The sequence below is a fragment of the Leuresthes tenuis genome, unplaced genomic scaffold, assembly GCF_036924035.1.
Source record: "Leuresthes tenuis unplaced genomic scaffold, fLeuTen1.0.hap1 SCAF_7, whole genome shotgun sequence".
Taxonomy (NCBI): Eukaryota; Metazoa; Chordata; class Actinopteri; order Atheriniformes; family Atherinopsidae; genus Leuresthes; species Leuresthes tenuis.
Window position 1 is genome coordinate 26,192,583 of NW_027325361.1, and position 20,821 is coordinate 26,213,403.

Consider the following 20,821-nt stretch of genomic DNA (forward strand, 5'->3'; position numbering starts at 1 on the left):
CTGTGCCATTAGAAATACATTTTGCTTTAAAAAATATAAATACAATTAAAAAAAAAAATCACAAAAACTTAACCAAAAGATATGTGATGGAAATAAAATAAGAGTGTGCAAATATGTGTCAAACTGACATTTGATTCCTTCTTCAAACAACTTGTGCATTTCCAGTCCCCTGAGAGGAATCTGTGAGTGTTCCAGTGACTGTAGTGGGCACTTTGAACCCCAAAAGGTTTTGTTTTCCCACCACACTGTTTATTATTAAAACCTCTCTCCAGGGTTGTGGAGCACTGTGTTCATTTGGCTGAGGTGTCTTCAAAATCCATCAGAAAACCATGACTTTGTGAAATAGCTGTTATTCTAGCTTTGTTTTGAAATGCATAGAGACGAGGTATAAATGGGGGGATCCCTCTCCCCTCAGCTGAAGTTAGACCAGACAAAATGAGCTTTGTTCAGTAGTGGAACAACGCACCATCTCATATCCTGACCGATGAACAAAAGCTGTATTCTGGACCACGACAATACTTTAACCACTTCTACTCTACCCCCAACAATATGAAACACGCACAAACACTAATAAAAACTATAACACAAATCTACAATTATTCAATTACAACACTAAACTAAATAGTTTAATCTTTGATAGTAACAGCTCTGCCACTGTCAATGAAATACTTCTGAAGCTGCTGAAAACATGAACACAAGCAGAGAAAAGTCCAGGCTCCTTCCTTCATGCAACAGAAACTGTGCTTCTCAGTAAGTCAAGGTGAAGAAAACATCAGTAAATACGATTAATACCTCAGCCTTGCTTCATTCATCTGGTGTTTATTACTTCTTTTAAATTACGTAATGACACAATGCATGTTCATAGGCCATTCGCAACAGTTCCCCATTTACACACATAATGACTCCAACAACAAAACTCTCACCCCTGCAAAAGATGTTAGTCTTTCGCTCCCACTGCGTATGAGGATCTTTATCCATCGGAACTATATGTCCACACGGATGTGAATTATAACATGTGGGCTTTAAGAATAAGTGGCATGAGAGATACATAATCACATGGCACAAAGTCTCATCAATTTTGATGCTTGATGGGCTAAAACAATGTCTGCAGTTACATGGTTACAGCTTGACTTACATTTCCTTTAAATATGCATTGTCATTTAACAGGAGCCTGCATTAAGCAGTTTAACATCCAGAAGCAAAAAGTTCCCTGCTGAGTCACATCCATGACTTCTGGTACAGAATCGTACAGTTTACACAAAAAGTGCTCTGTGGATGTGCAATTTAAATCAGAACACCACTGACAGTGACTGGGAACAGGATTATCTCAAGACTATGAAGAGTAACTGTAGAAACAAGCACTACTAAAATTAGCACCAAATGTCAAGAACTGAAATATCAAGTTCAAGCACAACACCACAGGGTCACCCAGGACAAAGATAGCCATAGAAAGGATCTCTGACTAAAGTAAACATTCTAAAAGTTAAAGCCATTGTACGGTTTGCCTCACAGCTTCATGCAAATGCCTGTGAAATGCAAAGTATATCACAAGGGTTGTGAAATTTAAAACTACTTCAGTATGATAAGAGCTTCTGTTTCTTTCTTTGTGATCTAAAATTCTTCTAAATGATTATTCTTGATAAATGGGAAAATAACAAAATCAAAAACAAAATCTCAGCAAATCTCTAAAATGTGAATAAAGTGACAGCTCCAAAGATGCCTTAGCCTGAGCAGACAGGTTAAATGTGTCTCAGTAAGCCTGTTTATGCAGTGGAGGTCGAGTAAGCTCTTAAGTAGTACCACACGAGACCCGGCTCTCGCTTCACAGGTAGTCACTGTTCTCTCATCTCACCTTAAGCTGCTTCTCCTTCTTCTTGCGCACCTCCTCCCACTCATTGACAATTCGACCCCACAGGATCCACGTGTCCTCCTCCAGGTGGGAGAGATTGGAGGAAGCAGAGGAGCTGGACACCAGGGAGGAGCCGCTGTTCCGCCGGGAACCGTTCATGGAGCGCAGCGACTTGCTGTCTGTCTCCAACAACCTGTAGTGAAAGTAAGAACACTTCAGAAAAAATATTTTAACCACTTACATCCTTACTATTTTTATCTTTTCTAATTCAAGATGAGCAACCCCTTCCAAACACTTTTTAACAGACAATTTTTTATATTTTTTTATTTTGATGTAATAGAGCAACCCATATACAGAGAGCTTTTTAAAAGGACATATACATTGCTTCTGAGTCTAGAGGAGGACTGTAAGAGTTGAGTTGTAAATTAAATAAAAATTCTAGAAGGTTTCTCTCACATCCTTTACCCTAAAAAACCATCAGACCTCAACCACAACAAGAAAACTGCAGCATCACCAGAATCAGTGACAGTTGTAATTAAAGGCAAAGACACTGATTGCATCCAGAGTTCAAAGCTTTTCCAGGTCAGTGCTGAAAATAAAAGCATTTATTTACAGGAATATTTGTAATTCAGCTTTATGACTAAAAAGATAAACTACTGCATCACAATGAGCCAGAGAAGAACCAATAAATTAGGAATTCATTTAAATCTCAAATGATTCAATTCTAAATAAAAAAAAAAAAGCCCAAATACAGAATAAATAAAATCATCGTTGGAAAAAGCTGGACCATAAGCTATCGCAGGTCATACAAAGAGTTGCACCTCAACAAAACTCTAAGGAAATTCTTAGAATTGTGGACGTTCCCGCTGAAAATGAACGAATAGATCATAGTCAAGATAAAAATTATTCATAAAGCATCTTAAGCCTTAAAAGAGCTCTGAAGGTGAAAATATGATAGGAGTAGGCAGGATGACTTTTAAGAGGCTGTGAACTCCTTTAAGAAGAAAAAAAAATGGCTAACAGACAAGGAGGGAGAAGAAATGTGCACCAGGCAATAATAATAAAAATAATAATAATACATTCCATTTATAGGCACCTTTCTTGACATTCAAGGTCTCCTTACATCATCAAAGATAAAAGCAGACACGATATTAAAAAAAACCTCAAATAAAATACAAAAATACAATTTAAATTAGACAATGGGGTTGTGATCAGAGGGAGTAACATAGTTTAAATGAATGGGTTTTGAGTTTGAATTTAAAATGTGGTAGTGAGTCCGTGTTACAGAGATCAGGTGGGAGCGAGTGCCAGAGCTGGTAACATAGTAAGAAGACGGGCAGGGGGGGCAGTGAGATGGATGAGGAAGAGGATCTGAGGGTGGGGGCAGATGTAGCAATGTGAAGGAGGTCAGAAAGATATGGAGGGGCGAGGTTGTGGACAGCTTTGATGTAAGGAGGAGCATTTTATTGTTGATGCGATGTGTGATGGGGAGCCAATGGAGCTGTTGTAGAATAGGTGTGATATGATTAATTGAAGGGCTGCGTGTGATAATATGGGCGGCTGAGTTTTGGACGAGTTGTAATTTATGAAGGGTTTTATGTGGAAGTCCAAAAAGAAGAGAATTACAATAATCTAAACAGAGGTGACCAGACTGTAAACAAGAACAGCAGTGGAATGAGGAGTGAGAGAAGGACGGAGACGATTGATATTACGAAGATGGAAATAGGCAGACCGAGTGATGTTACTGACGTGGGAGGCAAAGGAGAGGGTGCTGTCGAGGATGACACCCAGACTCTTGACCGGAGGGGAAGGAGAGATGAAAGAGTTATCAATAGAAATAAAAAAAGTTCTGGAGTTCGTTTAATGTAGATTTTGTGCCTATTAAAAAGAAATTCTGTTTTATTGCAATTTAATTTAAGGAAGTTTGAGGTGAACCAGGACTTCACTTCAAGGAGGCAAATGGTGAGGGACGAAGGTGGGAGTGTGGAGTTGGGTTTGGTTGATAGGTAGAGCTGGGTGTCATCCGCGTAGCAGTAAAAGTGAATATGATGTTTGCGGAAACTTGACCGAGGGGCAAGAAGGTAAATGATGAACATCAGGGGCCCCAGGACAGAGCCCTGAGGGACACCTGAGGTGATGGGGACTGGATGGGAAGTGAATGATTTTAACTGAAAGAACTGAGTGCGGCCTGAAAGGTATGAATGAAACCAGTTAAGAGGTGTATTTGTGATGCCAAGAGAGGAAAGTCTGTTCAGAAGGATGGTGTGTGAGATTGTGTCAAAGGCTGCAGTCAGATCAAGCAGAAGGAGAATGGATAGCGAACCGGAGTCAGGAGCAAGGAGGAAGTCATTAGTGACTATAAGGAGTGCTGTTTCAGCGCTATGGAGGGGACCGAAGCCAGATTGGAATTGTTCATATAAATTATTGCAGGATAGATGGGTATGGAGTTGACCAGCAACTGTTTTTTTCAAGATTTTTTTTCAATTAATGGAAGATTTGAGATTGGACTGAAATTATTAAGGTTATTGGGGTCTGAACCAAGTTCTTTGAGTATTGGGTTAACAGCAGCTGTTTTGAGGGTGGAAGGAACAACACCAGTGGTAAGGGAAGAGTGAAAAAAAGTCTGTGATAAGAAGGGACAGAGAGGGAAGGGTGGCTTTAACAAGGACAGTGGGAAGAGAGCCTAATTGACAGGTTGAACATTTGGATTTTTTAATTGAATTTGGAGACTTCATTAACTGAGGGTAGGGTAAATACTGAAAGTGAATGGGTGGGGGCAAATGGAATTGAGGAAGATGAAATTGAAGCTGTTGGTGGATATGTTCTATTTTTGAAGAAGAAAAGTGTTACAGAAATCAGAGCAGTACAGGTGAGGATGAAGTGAATCCAGTGGTTTGGAGATATTTGCAAGTAGGGAGAAAAATACCTTAAAGTTACCTTCATTTGAACTGATTGAACCAGAGTAATATATGGATTTGGCTTTAGAAATGCAGTCTTTGTAGTGAAGAATAAGATTTGAATACATGTCTTTGTGCACAGTGAGACCAGATTTTCTGTAGAGTCAGGTTGACGTAATTTTGCTTTGAACTGTCTAAGAGTCAGGGTAAACCAAGGTGCAGTGTGCGTGAATGAAACAGATCTGGTTTTGAGTGGAGCAAGATTGTTTAGAAGGTTATGAAAGCAGTTATGTAGTGCGAGAGCAATTCATCTGGGGTGAAAAACCTGTCACAGCACTGGGAAGGCTATTGATACAAGATTGATGTCCTTAATTTTACAAAAAGTTATATTGCGTGGGGGGTTAGATTTAGAGAGTGAGAGATTAACACTGAACGATCTTCAAAGGCTAATCTTCGCCCCCAAACAAACACAGAGATGGATGTCAGCTAACTCATGAAAAAAAAAGGCTGGATTAACGAAAGCTCAACACATAAATAACAACAGGCTAAAAAAAAAGATTTTTTTAAAAATTATTTAACAGCCTTAAGGAGCTTCAAGAAGAAGAAGAAGCCAGGGAGCAGCGGCACCTACGATGTGCTAGCATTGACTCGAGAAATTATGGATGACACTGCCTTATTGAAATAATCCGTTGCTTTGCATTCTCCGATGGATTGTCTGGTGGTCTATGCCGAACAGCTCCGCTATTTCCTTTATTTTTAGACCATTTAATAAATAGCTTTCAATGGACTCGAACGGGATGTTGATGGTTGGTCGTTCTCGTCCCATTTGAGGCTCCACAGCATCCAGCCGTTCCAGGACTGAACAGAGGTTTAATATGGCAACCTCATTAATGTGTAAATCTGTGACGGCAGAGTATGCAGCCAAGCTCTATGACTTGTTCTACTCGGCCACGGGCATCAGATTATTATTATTAGATTCTATCTGCTCAGCTAATTCTAACAGTATTTGCCCAATTTGACGGAGCGCCATGCTCTGTGATGCGTCCTCTAAAGACCCGGCAATTCAATCAATTTCCCGGCACATTTGCAATGTAATGCAAAGCAGATGTGCACACCGCCCCCGACCGAACAAGATGGGTAGCTCGGTCAATAGGGAGCTGAAGAAGAGCTGACGTCACTCTGCTGTGCCGCTCAGATTGCTTTTTCGTTTTCAAATCATGGGCAGTACTTTGCAGGCAGACCATGAAAACGAAAGCAATAATGTGCAGTCTTAAAGAAGAAAATGCAAATGCAAATGGAATGATTGATTACTAATTTTATAAATGAGTCCAATAATGCAGCCACATTCTTAAAATGAAAAAGCATTTCTGCAAATGCATTTTAATTTGAATTATGGTTACTATTTGCTTCCATAGAACATAGCCTTTCCAGTGAAGATTAGTATAAATCTGTGACTCATTCTGTCTGTTGCAGAAAAAAAAATGGAAAGATTAATTAGCTTTTACATTACTAAGTGGTTAGGTGTTCCTAGATGTTTATATACTGTGGCACTGTATGGGAAAAGCATACTCCAGCTCCCAGTATCTAGTCTAGTAAAGGAGTTTAAATGAACTGAAGTTAGGACCGAGCTCCTGTTAGGTGGGAGTAAAGATGTGGTAGTTAGTAAGCTGGTTCAAAACCTGACCAAGGGGAGGAAATGGAATCCAAGAATGGCAGCTCTGGAGGCAGAAGCAACTCTTAGACATACAGAGATTGTGGGTAATGTTCAAATAAGCTGGGGAGGCTTGGGGCTTGGCCCAGGCAAACTGTTGTGGAGTAGAACAGGTCCCAAGGAGAAGAGACAGCTAGTTGTTGTGAGGTTCGTAGACAGGAGGAAATGTTAAGGGGTACAAAGGCAGTGACTCAGGCTAAGCATAACAGTGGTTGAATTGGGAAGGTGTAGAGAAGAAAAAGCTTAGTTGGAAAGAGCTGTGGTGTATGGAGGAAAGGAGTATTAGATTTTAGATAGGGGCAACATATGATGTATTGCCAACTCCCCAGAACCTAAAGCTCTGGGTAAATGGAGACCCGTTATGTTCTGGTACTGCAACTCTAAGGCACATTTTGTCAGGTTGTAAGGTTAGTCTGTCACAAGACCGGTATATGTGGCGACTAGAGTTGCACGATACCCATGGTACCCCACGGTGCCAAGTCGTTACGGTTCCTACTATACTAGAAATTCTACACGACGGTACTACCGTGGATTACTATACTAACGGTGCCAGTTCCCGCTACACAGCGGCCGCCGACTCTCCTCCCGGCTTCTCACCACTTGCCACTCCCTTGTAAACAAACCCACACGGCAACCACCGCAACTGAACTACCCAGCTGCTGAATGATTGGCTGTTTGCCTGTTACTGGTGGCCTCCGGGATATGATAGGCTGTTTCCTCACGCTGGGTCCGCTGTTGTGTGTTTCTGACGGCTAGAACGAAGTCCATGAAGACAGCTCCGCTTCGATAGAAATTTGCTTCAAAACTAAAGTTCTGTCTCGCCCAAACACGAGACAGGAAACACACACTCACCATGACAGAAGGGCCTGAGCGGCGAGTCTGCCGCGGCATCACTAATAAAAAAAAAAAATAACTCCAAAAGCCACATTTGGAAGTATTTTGGATTTAAACAAGGCACAGATGTTAAAGCAATAGACGATGGCTGTCCACTGTGCAGGCGCTGACACCAAGCTATAGGAGCCAAAAGAGGGAACACATCCAACCTCAAAACACCTGCAGTGTCGTCACCCAGATTTATATGCCGAATACCAGGTTAGTATGCCCTGTTTATTTTCTCACTGGCTAACATTAGGCTATATGCTCTGTGTACAGGCTGAGGAATGAATGGTTAAAGGATGTCAAAGTATAAAGCACCTAGAAAATTAATAAAAATATAGTTTTCACAGGGAATCAGTTCCTGTTTATTGTAGTTTGTTATCTATGGTTTATTATGTTGTAGAAGATTATTTTAAAATGCCAGTGGATCTGTTTTTTTTTCAGTTTCAACCTTTTAATAAATGTTACTCATAAAAATATTTGTTTCAGTCTCAGTCGCACTTCACCAGTATTAAGTTTATCATGCACCAAACAACATGCATAATTAATAACTATTCATAACTTGCACAAATACATTGCAATTCATAAAAATAATAATAATTTAAAAAGGCAGCAGTATCGCGATAATACCCGGAACCGGGATACTTTGTCTGGTATAGTATCGTGGTTACTTATTTTGTATCGTGACAACTTTAAGTGGATGATGTGGCCCATGTGAGCCTTTTGAAACCAGGCGGCCATTTTAGGTGAGTTGTTTTGTATGGCCTTGTTTTTGCTGGCATTTTTAGTGTTTATAGGACTATTTAGGTGAGTTTGTCTCCTGAATCTGCTCGTGTCCTGCCTCCACCTCTGGCATCCTCTATACTTTCATTACCCCCTAACCGAACCAGGGTTAGAATCCATTTCCTACTTATCTTTACCTCTTCTATTTCTACCCCCTACCCAAACCAGAGTTTGTATCCCCACCCCGCTATGACTGGTGTGCAGTTGGTGGGAGGCTGGGGTAGCTTATGGTTGTGGAAAAAAAGATGGTTGTTGTGGTGTGAGGAGCAGTGATGGCGACTGAGTCTGGGACACCAGTGATCACTGTCTAGCCTCCTGGAGGTGTCGTGGACCCAACTAGACGAAACACTGATGAAAGGAGGTTCCCACCTGATGACTCCAATGACATGTTGGTCAGCACTGCTCACTAGTCTATATAGGCATTATAGGAATTATTCACTGGTCCATTTTCTTTTGTAGCACAAGTTTCTTGTGTTTACTTTGAATTCATTAAATGTTTCCATCCATGTTTAGGATGTGAGGACAAACATATTTGGCTATGAGTTTTTTCAGCAAGTTGATCATGCACAGCATCACTTTGTCACTGGAGCTACTGATGGAGGGACCAGATAGAAAACAGGCCATGACTCCCAAACTGTGAGGCACTGAGGAGCTCGTTACACAGAGACAAAGGCACAGACACCTGATCTTGGAAAAAGGCTGAGACTTTTAAACTGGAGCCTGTGATGACACTGAGCGTGCACGCTGAATGGCTAGGGTTACAGCCAAGTGTGGGTTATGTGGAAGGGAGTGAAAAGTATGGCAAGAAGGGAGAAAGAAACTGCAAGAGAGCTTCTTCACTTGGTATTTAGCTTTGACATAAAAAGTTAATAGGTACATGTTATTGCTAGAATTTTTTACATTTTTATTTTTTTTTTATATTTTTAAGTATTTCATTAACTCGTGAAAAATAGAGAAACAGATTTCAGTATTACGCTGTTACACATGAACATACTTTGAGCTCTGCTAATAATTCACCACTAGTCAAACACAGGTCTTAAGCTTTGTGAATACAGAATAAAAATGGAACTCAACCAAATTATGTTCATCAAGTAATTTCCAGTTAACAAACATGCATTTTGATTGAATTTGGACAAAAGACCGTTGCAAATGCCATTTTCTTTCCCATATGTTACTTCTTCAATATTTGGTAGTTTTTTATGTCAGCAGATCAAGCCATGAAATAGTACCACCTTACCAACATAAACTCATGATGTACTCCACATGTCTCCGGTTTCTAAGAATGCTGGAGGGATGGCATGTCTGATTTACAGATTGTAGCAGTCAACGCAAGACTGTGTCGTCTGTGTGACGCTACAGAACAAATGCTCAAGCCTTGTATCTGCTCTCTAGGGTTCAAAGGCCTCACCACACACACTTGGCAAGTGACAACAGTATCTGCAATATAAACATGAAAACCAAAGTCCTGCCTGTTGTTGTTGCTCCAGTCTTGCAAGTACCTTGGTGACATAAGGATAAGATTTTGATTCTCAGGATGTTGCTACAGCACAGTTCAGAAAGCGATACAAAGAGACATGACATGACTTTGAAGAATTCCATTAAAACTGGACTTTTGAAATTAAATGTGAACCAAAATTCAGTCTGATTTTAGTCTGACCAAAATCAAGCATCATAAAACTAGACTAACACACCAAGATGATGCAGTTGGGGTTTAAAATCACTCCTGCAGCAGGTATATACTCAACTAGACTTAAATGGATCCAGAATTCCATCTTTCATACATTCATACAGCCCAATTCCAAACAAAGCTGCCACCATTCACATATTTTTGGTTTCTTTTGTCAGATGGCGCATCAGAAACGGTGATTGAAAATCAGTCCATAAAGACCATTTGTCAACTCATAGTCACTTAAAGCATTTCCAGTCATTCAGCTCAAATGAAATCCTAATTTTAGAACCTCAGCATCATCCGACCAAATTACCATTCAGGTAACTGATAGACAACATCTGTGCAGTGAATTCAGTTATTCCTAAATGTTTGATGACCTCCCACAGAGAAAGTTAGAAGCAGCAGAATATCTTGAACTTTTTTTTTTTTTTTTACATCGAAAGTACCTGGGTTGATAACTCTATTTCGCTCCGGTTCATGTATACTTGGACAAAGACAGCGGTTTATTTAAATGACAAAGTGGATATGTAGCCGTAACTAAACTCAGCTATTCGTGTAACCACGCTGATTGTTTGTTGGAGTGGAGAAGGTGTCAAATGGAAGATGACCAGCATTATGACACAAAAAACTTTTGTTCCCCCTGTGGAATGCTGGGCCGTGTGCTTCAGACAAGACATAAGAACGAAGACTTTCATATGTATATATGAAGTAAACATATGAATTTCATATGTTTATCTTCCATAAAGAGGAAACATCACAAAAAAAGTAATTTGGCATTCTCGTGCAGTAGCAGTTGTGGGAGCAGGCTGACTGAATTCTACAGAGCTTTGTCATCTTCTCTGGAGTTAAATGTGACACAATGATGTGAACAATGACCACCTAACGGACAGCTCACTGCACTGTTCTCCATACAATTCACTCTCAGTGCTTCTATTTATCTACAAGTAGGCGTGCTGTGACATGGCTTTTTAGAGTTGACTTTTGAAGCCTGAAATAAGTTCCAGGTTTTGCGAGTTATCTGATCAACTCTGACTATAAACCAGCTTAACAACAAAACAAGGTGTACTGAAAACCTGTTAGGAATCTGTGTCTCTGAGCGATTGTATTAGCAATCTGTTGTCACAGAGATGGTCCGTGTCTATAAAGTCAAATCCTGGATGTTCACCACCTTTTTTTTTCTTTTCTATTAAACATATATTTTGACATGCCATCTAAAAATCCCAATTAATCTGGTGGTGTGGCAACATGCAGCACAGTCTCATTTACTCCATATGGTGTTGCATTGGAATAAACAATAATCCAGGAGATTAAAGTTTGGAATTTGTTTTTCACTACAACATGTTGTGTTAAGAGCATAAGAAAAGAGTCACTCTAAATGGTTTTGCAGCCTTTGTAAATACCAATATTAAATTAGAAAAAAAGATGAAAATAAAGCAAATATGAAGCTGCTTCACGGCACAGGAAAAGAAACAGAGAGAGCAACAGTGGGACAGTAAAACAGTTAACCAGAGAAAGAACAGTAGTTTCTTACTTTTCACAGCAGAAGTTATAAAGCACAAATATATTTATGCACAACTCTGTCTAGTAGCCAGTTCTGCTGCAGTGGAGCTCCATTCTGCTGGCTGCGGCCTCCCCGTTTCTGGATGGTGGCTCAGCATTACCCGTCACACACACAAATGTGCAGCTCTGACAGAGCAGAGACCTTGTTCTTTCTTTTAATGAAGTCAGCAGACTAATTTGGCAAATACCCACAGGTCTTTAGACAACGCTGGAATCATGGACAACTAACAATATTTTACCTAGGACATAAAGATGCAGGTACCTGGCTAGAAAGGGCTGCTGCTCTAACCTATGTGTGCAATGCCCTTTGTATGCAGCATCTGAGAATGAGGTTGCATCGAGATATTTTCAAAGAACAACAGACAGTGAAAAATGTCCAACATTGAACAATGTAAACCTTTATCCCTCAGACAAAAACAAACTAGCCAGTGGTTTAACTTCATCTGTGAGACAGCAACATCTGCAGATTATGAAGCTTTAGTTTATTGTTAATTAAACATTAGTTCAGCCAGAGGATGAGTCTGTTCCTAATGGAATTTTATCTTGCATGCTCACCATCATACAAGCTAAAGTACCATTTTCAGTCAGTGTCAATCAACAAGATCTGAACTAAATTCCAGCCAAAGACCAGCTCAAAGGCACAAAGCAGATAAACTATCTTTGTATTTAGGCGAGGAAAAAACAATGACAGAAGAAGAAAGTCTTTCAGCCAGCTAAATGCAGGAACATCAGAACTCAGTTTGCTAGTTTGCAAGTCGTGACCTGTTGGATGTCATTCAGGTGTCTGTGTGCGGATAAGAGGGGGATGGTAGGGATTTACGACATGACTCTGTGCCACTCACAGTACTGTGGTTGTGTAGTGGTGAGCATAAACTACACATGCACAAAATAACAACAATTGGAGATAAACAGTAAACTTTGCTCAATATTTGTGAGACTGTCACAGCAACATTCGCACACAGGTCAGCAGTAACTGTACTTCCTGAGGAAGTTTGTGAGTAAAGCGACTCTACAACATATCTGAACACCAGAATCATTTTAGTGCTGGTAACAACCTAACTGCACATGCTTGAAAGATAAAAACATGCATAGGCCTCATCAGGTCTAAATGGGTTAAACAGATGAGCTGCCCCCGATCCAGAGACAGTCAGTGGGTCTACATGATGAGATTAACTCGCTATAGTTGGGTTATGCTCCTTATCTGAGCAAGGGTAATTATCCTTGGATATATGGCGTTGAATTAATTAAACCACTGGCACAAAGCATGCCATACCCCAGTACGATAAGTAGTGCTGTACCCATTTCAACTATTGCTAATAGAGCCACTTCCGGTTTACGTCTTCACCACCACCACCACCAACAACAAAACTAAAGCATTCGAGAAAGATGGCTGGTTGACGATCGCGGGAAAAAATACGTCTACATGCACGTTCAGTGTACATTTGGATCGAGTTATCTCGGGGTCTTAATTCGATCGCAAGTAACCCGATCCGATCTGTTTTTTTGTCAGATTAAGGTGTCTACATGAATTGAATAACTCAATCTTATTTAATTTAGCCATAAATCCGATCCGATGGCACTCATGTAACCGCACTTGAGTGGTAACTGACTTATTGTACCTCAGACTTCAAAATCCAAAGACCAGCTCTTCTGATTGTCTGCACACATAGTCGACTACTTCTGTGCAACTACTACACATATAATATTGAAATGCTGTTTGATGCAAGTTTACACTGCATATCATTCACTCTTGATTCAGACATTTCTAAATTGGCATCCAGGAAAAAGGCCCACTGCTTACCTGTTTTGCTCCTCGAGCTTGGCAAGCAGCTCTACATCATCAGGACTGAGCTTCACCGGTGTGGAAGGCGAGAGGGCAGGTGAGGACAGAGATGTGGAGGAGGAGGTAGTGGTGGTCTGTAGGGATGTGGGCGTGGCCACCTGGCTAGCCATCTGACTGACCGTGAGGGACACAGAGTTCTTCACCCATGAGAGAGTAGAACTCAGCTTTCCAGCAACCTTATCTGTCGCCACCTGCAGAAGATGAAGAATTTGCTTAATTGTACCACATTTATTACCTTGAATAACTGGCTTGTATCCCAGTCAAAGTTGATGAGTAAGTACGGAATCATGGCGATCACCAATAGATTTGTTTAATTTTCAAGTGAAATCATCTCCCTTGAACAAGACATTACCCCAATTTGAACAATTCACTGCTACAGTACATTAGTGCGTTGCTTTCTGTCAGGTCTTATTTGTCAGCTTTTTAGGAAGAGAGCCATGACTTGAACAGGACACATCAGCACAATGAATTACCGTACATTATTGCCTTTCCTGTTGATACTATTAACAACAAAAATAAGATTAACTCACACACACTAGGATCTGTGCTCAAAACTGAGCAATTTACACCAAAATACATATTATAGCAAAATAACTGACAAAGGTTTGTTACTAAATGGGATGTGAAAAAGAACTACATGACAGCCTAAACAGTTACTGCAGGGAATCATCTACACATTCTTACCTGCTATTCCAAATAATCCAAACTTTCAGCTGCTTTCCATGGAGAACAAAAAACAGTTTTTAATATATATATATGTATGTATAAAGTGACCTATGTATTAAATTCAACACCAGCTGAAAACCTCTGAAAAGTCTTTTTAACCTTCGACTGTCTTAAGAACACATAGCCGTCTAAGTCATATACCATATCAGTATCAGACTCGAAGGACTCGAAGGAAGGGTCAAAGTTCTACAGAAAAAAATAGTCCTGTTCAAATCAGTGTTGACTAGGAAGTGTATGTCAGTTCTGAGGGAGAAAAAAAAAAAACAACAACCTCATAACCTTTAACAAAAACTGGCACTGCCTTCGCTTTCAACCAAACAGGAAGCCTGGATACTGCTACCCAGCAGGAAACAACTATTTCATAAACTGCACAAAAAAAGATGAGTCAATTCTCTGAGAGTATCTGACCTCCAGAGAACCCAAGATAAGGCACAATAATGGAAAATAAGACTGTGGTAACCACACAGTCAACTGTGTGTAAATAATGCGTAACCAACATGAAATGATGGGAGGTTTTTGTGCTTTACACTTATGACTTCAATTTGATCAGTATCTATCCTCTATACTGATCTATAAAGAATTTAAAGGAGGGAAACTGAAAATTCACACATGCAGCATCAACTGTAAACCACTGATAAGTATATCACTGTAACTGTATTACAAACTTCTACCTTCTAACAGTTCCAGGTTAAATTTTCATGATCTTGCAAACCATTGACTAACTCCTAAAGGACCAGACAACCATAAAACGGGATTAATCCCTGACAGATACTGCAACACCAATAAGTGAATCAAATCTTCACCACACATCCCTTTACAGTGATCACACAACTACGCCAAGGTAGCCTACAAACTCGTACAATCAGTTTTCTTTTTAAAGTTTTTTTTTTTAAACTTAGTTTTTATTTCAGGTTTCATTCAAAATCATACATACAGAATCCTATTCATCATATCTACTGTTTTTCAAGTTTTTCAATAAGACGCAGTGCTTGTAGGGACATGATAACAATTATGACACAACAAGGAAGACAGATAGAAGAAATAAAATAAAACAAAATAACATATTGTATAGGTTCCTCACTACAACAATATACCCATGGCAGGGCTCCACCTTCTAGTGAATATATATTTTGAAGTCTCAGGGAGTATGTTATTCCATTTGATATATTTCCTTTATTTTTTCCATCCACATATTGTATGTTGTAGGGTCGGGCTTCAACCACCTTATTCTAATACATTTAATTGCTGTTGCTAGTAGTATCTGTAAAATATATTGTTTGGCTCTTCCTTTGATCTCTTTTGGTAATAGACCTCGTAAAGCCACCATTATGTCTATTATAATATTTCGTGCAATCAGTTTTGACAGTCAAGACAAAAGATCTAGAACCCAATCCTCACAATTTCCACTCATATCATTGTAAAGCACAGAAAGAAGCCTTTTCAGATCTTTCCAGTTCCAAGTGTCCTTATTATGATGACTCTGTGGCGCGTCAACAAAAATGTACTTCCATTTGTGCAGCTTATGTCAGTTAGGTAGGGGGTCCCAGGACACTAACATTCACACAGTAATAAGACCATGACAATAGTGTCCCTAACTGCCTCTAAATGTAACCTGAGCCATCAGTGCATTCACAGCTGTATCGAGCACGTCTGCTTTTAATTGGTACAGCTTGGACACATATTAGTACCAGCTGATAGATAAATCAATCATTTGTGTAGATTACAATGAAATTAAATTATTCACCCGAAGAGCATTCAGGGAATACAATCTCACTTATAGTCATATCAATCAAATTTCCTGAAATGGAAAACTACGATGATATAAAAATCCAACGAATGACATCTGTGAGAAAAGGATGTCAGGCCAAGTGGGTTCCTTGTGCAAATTATTTCCAATGACGGGTATCGATCAGAATAAGTAGAGGAGAGAGATGAACATGGACAGTAAGCACGCTAATGAGTTGTGTTTCTCTGGCCTGATCTATATGTGGTCTTAACACATCAGATTTGCCTATTTTATTTTTTTATGACATACCTAGACTTTAATCAACTCAGGCCAGGACAAAAGCATGCAGGTGCCAATGTTCAGATGGCCCAGGAATACATTTCCCCCAGGCAAGCTGAGCCGACTGAAGCAAGGCTATCCTGTAAATCTCTGATACATAGATTTGTTACCGTTTTTGTTCGCCAACAAACTGAAAGGGGCCCTGAGATGCAGTGGGCATAGCTAATGAAGCCCACAGCCTGGCAAGAAGAGAGCCTCAGCAAAAAATAACTTCAAGGAAATTGGGGAAGTGAGAAAGACCAGATGCAGAACTGAGGAGCATTTCCTTTCTCTAAACTAATGATGCACAATATGTAACGGAAACTTCACACTGCTCTGAAACAACCCAGACTGTCACAAAAATTAAAATGTTAAATTAAACGCTCAACTGCCAAAATTCAGTAATAGCTAAATAATCAAAAAATAATAACAATAAATAATAATAACAAATAACTACTTATACATCCAAAGCACTCCAATCAATTAATTTCCTGGTATAATCCTGCTGGGTAGTGAATAGAAAACTGTTCAACAATAGGCAAGGATATTTTGACAGGTTTTGAGAATTACACCTGGGATTTTCCTACCTTGAGTCATAACAAGGGTAAGTGCCTCATTTCTAACTTGTTTTGGTGTCGATAATGCAATGGAACTCAATGTATCAGAGGAAGAAAAGTTAAACCATGGTAATTTGAATACAACTGGCCAAACAAACAGGTGCTCAACTGACAAATAGGTTCATAATACTGTATCACAATAGTGAAACATCTGTAAGCCACAACATCATAACCTTATAAAAATGTTCTTACAGAACTGCCGTCTTATTTCTGCCTTTAAAGGAAAAATTGGTTTATATTTTGAATGTTTTTATGTTTGTTAAGAAAAAGTGTGACAAATGGAACAGGATGGGTACACCTCTGTGTGTCCATCCTTCTGTCAAATCTATTCAAAATAATGTTTGACATGTTGCTAAACAGAAAATTTTCAACTTTCTCTAACCAGGAGAGGAGCGATATAACTAGCTTCTTTAGCGTGTGGCACTAAATGATACAATATAGATGAGTATAATCAATAGAGTAGTTGTCAACTTTTTCTAGAAGGCAGCATAAAGAACACCAGTAACCTCAAACAAGTAGAAGCCAATGCTGTGGTTATTCTTTAGCACAAGCATGTACAGGCCATGTTTATTCTCCAAAGGTGGGAACAGCTGGTCGTTCATACCATAAAGTGAGTCAAATGTTTTTCATCTCAAAACTGTTTTCTTTAACACTTATGCACATCAAAACTCTACAGAGTGAAAGATGCTTTTGTAAGATTTTACCATCTCCATCAAACTTTTCTGTTGCAATTTCAAATTACACATTACAATACTTTAATGGAAACATGTCAGCTGACTCTTAAAAGAAAGCAATCTTTATTTTTTTCTAAGTTGGGTTGGGCTTGTCCCCAAAAAGTTGACGAACCCCCTCAGCCTCAAACAAATTGCTTCTGGGCGGTAATAAGGTACAAGGGCGGTGTCTTTTAAAAGCAATGGTATCAGTTTCAATACATTAAAAAAAATTGCAATGCACTTATATAGGAGATAATGATTAAATCAAAGATATAATTAATGCAATGCCTAAAAAGGACTCTATGTCTAGTATATATTACATGTGAATGAATCTTCAGTTTTACTTCCACAGTAGTTTGCTTTTGGAGACTTTTGATAAAGTTTATGAATGTGAAGTCATCATGTGACAGCGTGGAGGAGAGAGAAAAGGAGTGACCTCATGTACAAAGAGTGCGTACGCACAAAAAGTGGGGTACACAGTTTGTCACGTCAACGATCAGATATATCAAGAGCGAAATGACTGTGGAAATGTGCCGTGCCTCACGCCAACTCCAGGGCTGGTGTACGCACTTTTCTACAGCTGTTGAGTCTTTGGCGACTTAGAGGTGATGTTGGGAAATTGTTATAATAAATAAATGTGAGCACAATTTGTCCTCAGACTGAGTGATGTGTACATCTGAGACACATGAACGATTAACACTGATGAACAATTAACACACCCATGTGTCTGCAATAACACGAGTGGATATAAAAGCATGTGCATAGTGGTGCAATGCATACTATTAAAAATAATGGCTGTTTTAGCAGTATTAGAAGACATTGCAATTCGAAGAAACCGTGTGTTCAGGGACAGAGAGGATTTGCTGGCACATGATGGTAACTGGCTCATCAGCCGTTTTGAGGGCAATACTCCTGAAACTGTGTACAGAGCTGCGGCCGGCGTTGGAGCACAACATAATGAGGAGCCATGCGCTGCTTGTGTCCACAGGTGATGTGCACACTGGGGTTCCTAACAACCGGGGCATTCCAGAGGGAGCTGGCCAACCAATTGGGACTGTGTCAGTCGATCCTGAGCCTTTGTGCAAATATTAATAACCCCATGCGTAAAGTGTGAAATGTCTTAACTAGCCTCATCTTTTCCCTGGCGCACTTTTGTACTTACTGTATGAACAGGTTTGTTGTAATTAACACAAAAACATAGGCATTTACCTTGGGGGTAATCAGAGTCACCCACATGTGCTCCCACCACCCCTGAGAGAGCAGTGTCACCCATAGTTGCGATCACTCTCTGTTCAAACAGGTGCACACGCTCTCCCACCCACTCCCCTTACGTTTGCCAAAGAGCACATTTTTGCGGCCTAAACTTCAGAAAGTAGCACCTCCATTTCACTTTCCATGAAGTTCTTCTTTTTTCTTTATTTTCAGATCATGCAGAGAGGGGAATCTCAGGTACAGGGCTCATTTAAATATCATTTGCCCAGTACTTGCTGCCTGGATGGTAAAATTTCTCACAAACAGCCGTCCCACATTTATATATTAATGTTAGTGATGAGGTTCAAGTACTGCTGTCAGCGGCCGACAGTTATTCCTTAACAACTGACATGTGGTCGTCAGTTAACATGACTCCATATATGTCCCTGACTGTCCACACCATTACACTGAGTGGAAAATTTTATCCAAATGCCTCCAAACAACGTATTTTCCTGAGAGTCATACGGCGGACAACCTTGCTGCAGCGCTCAAAGTTGCACTTCAGGACTGGCAACTTTCAGACATAACCACCACCAACGCCGCCAACATTTCTGCCGCCATCAGGTCCCTGCATTGACCGTGGCTTAACCGCTTCGGTCACGATCTAAATCTGGCTGTCACAAATGCATTGCATGACCAGAGGCAAAAAAAATCGAGCGCGCCCTCGGACTGTGCCGTAGTATTGTCGGGGCCTTTTCACACAGCTGGCAATGTAAGACTGCATTGCACAAGAAGAAAGTGGAGTTGGGACTCCCAGAACATAGTCTCATAACTGTAAGCATAAATTTGGTGGTTATGTTAATTCAATTGTTTCACCGTTGTATTAGCTATTGCTAATAAAAGCTGTTAATATTGTGCACATTATATTATTGTTTCATTATTAGTGTTTGGTATTCAGTTTCTGAACAGTGTAGGCACAAGCCAACAGTTGACAACAGGTGATGCTGCCTGAGTCATCATTTTTAATTAGTCATGGTAATACCATATACCGCGGTAAAATGTTGAGACGGCATGAAGGTATCAAAATTTGGATACCATCCAACCCTAGCCCAGGGCTTCAAAATAAGCATAATGTTACATTTTATTCCCCATATGTTGACATACTGCCATAGTTGACCAAACCACAAAGGAACTGGCTCTTGGGTTTGGTGTCCTAAATAGGAGAAGTGCAGTCATATGAAAGAATACCAATTGTTACAGGATTTCAAAGGTGCAACAATCGTATTATGCTACTTTGATCGGTGCACACTGACCTCACCCAGGTCACCCAGGTGACTAACGCTTGCAAAGATGAACTAATTTTAACCTGAATGACCCACTACTGCCATTCTCATGAAAATGAAAAATGCACAACAGATGGCTAACGAGAAGAAGGTATTAACTGTGATGATACGTAATGAATATTCTTTGATTTTGTTTCTTTTTTGGTACAAAAATATAATAAAAAGCAAATACAATTTTTTTTTCTGTTAACAACATTACATTCATTTAGGATGAATATTGTTGTTCAGATTAAATAATGGGAATGATGCATTTTTATATTCTGTGAATATGTAGCAAACAGGTGGACAGAACACTAAACATGTACAACCATCTATTGCTGCTACTAGTGACAGATTTACTGTTACTTCGTTCAGCATCTCCGATCCACACTGACACCAGGCACAACAGTAAAGCTTGTGAGACTTTCTGCCCCAACAGCAACAAGTACTGACTTGTGTGTCCTCTGACCTGACTAGCTCTTATCTCATAAGTTGCTTAAAAAAAAAATGTTTAAAAAGTTGTTTTGCATTCATTTCAGAAGCATTTGGCACATGTGGCACAGCAACTGAATTCAGACAACAGAAACTAGTTTCAGCACATGTCATTCTTATGCAGCCATGTACAGTAATCTTCCATCACAACATAGGCCTACATAATGCTTCTCATTTGCTCTCTGAACATCTCAGATAGATTCGTCAGTCAGGAGTTTCCTTGTCCTTTAGTAAACCAGTCCAGTATGCACTACTTTCAGGAGCTTTACAGGTTAAACTAAAATAGGCTCATCGTCCACTACATCATTTGTAACTCGCCCTTCTACTTACAGTTTGAGTTAAATACGTTCACACGTCCACCCGTTGTGCAGTTTAAATCCTTTGCTTAGGCTACACATAATACTCCCATCTTTCCAAAATATTTTGCTCTACAAACAGGGGACAGATGGATTAGCCGCTCAAGTCCACATTCCTTTTATAGCTCGCCTGCATTGTAAGATGAAATGGGGATCTAACATCAAATTCAAC

The 20,821-nt window shown here is 39.8% G+C and overlaps 1 protein-coding gene across 7 annotated transcripts in view; it reads right to left on the bottom strand.

Moving 5' to 3' along the window:
- evi5b (ecotropic viral integration site 5b) overlaps window positions 1–20,821 on the bottom strand; it is a 37,321-nt gene that overhangs the window by 14,935 nt on the left and 1,565 nt on the right. For 5 of the 7 annotated variants that reach the window (XM_072390169.1, XM_072390172.1, XM_072390174.1 and 2 more), the window contains exons 2-3: window positions 13,147–13,379; window positions 1,853–2,042 (exon numbers count right to left, since the gene is read on the bottom strand). In XM_072390169.1, coding sequence (XP_072246270.1) covers window positions 1,853–2,042; window positions 13,147–13,298 — 342 coding nt within the window. In that variant the 5' untranslated portion in view covers window positions 13,299–13,379. Of the gene's footprint in view, window positions 1–1,852; window positions 2,043–9,353; window positions 9,487–13,146; window positions 13,380–20,623; window positions 20,643–20,821 lie in introns of those variants that run through there. The other 2 variants (XM_072390170.1, XM_072390173.1) reach the window with 2 other exon arrangements.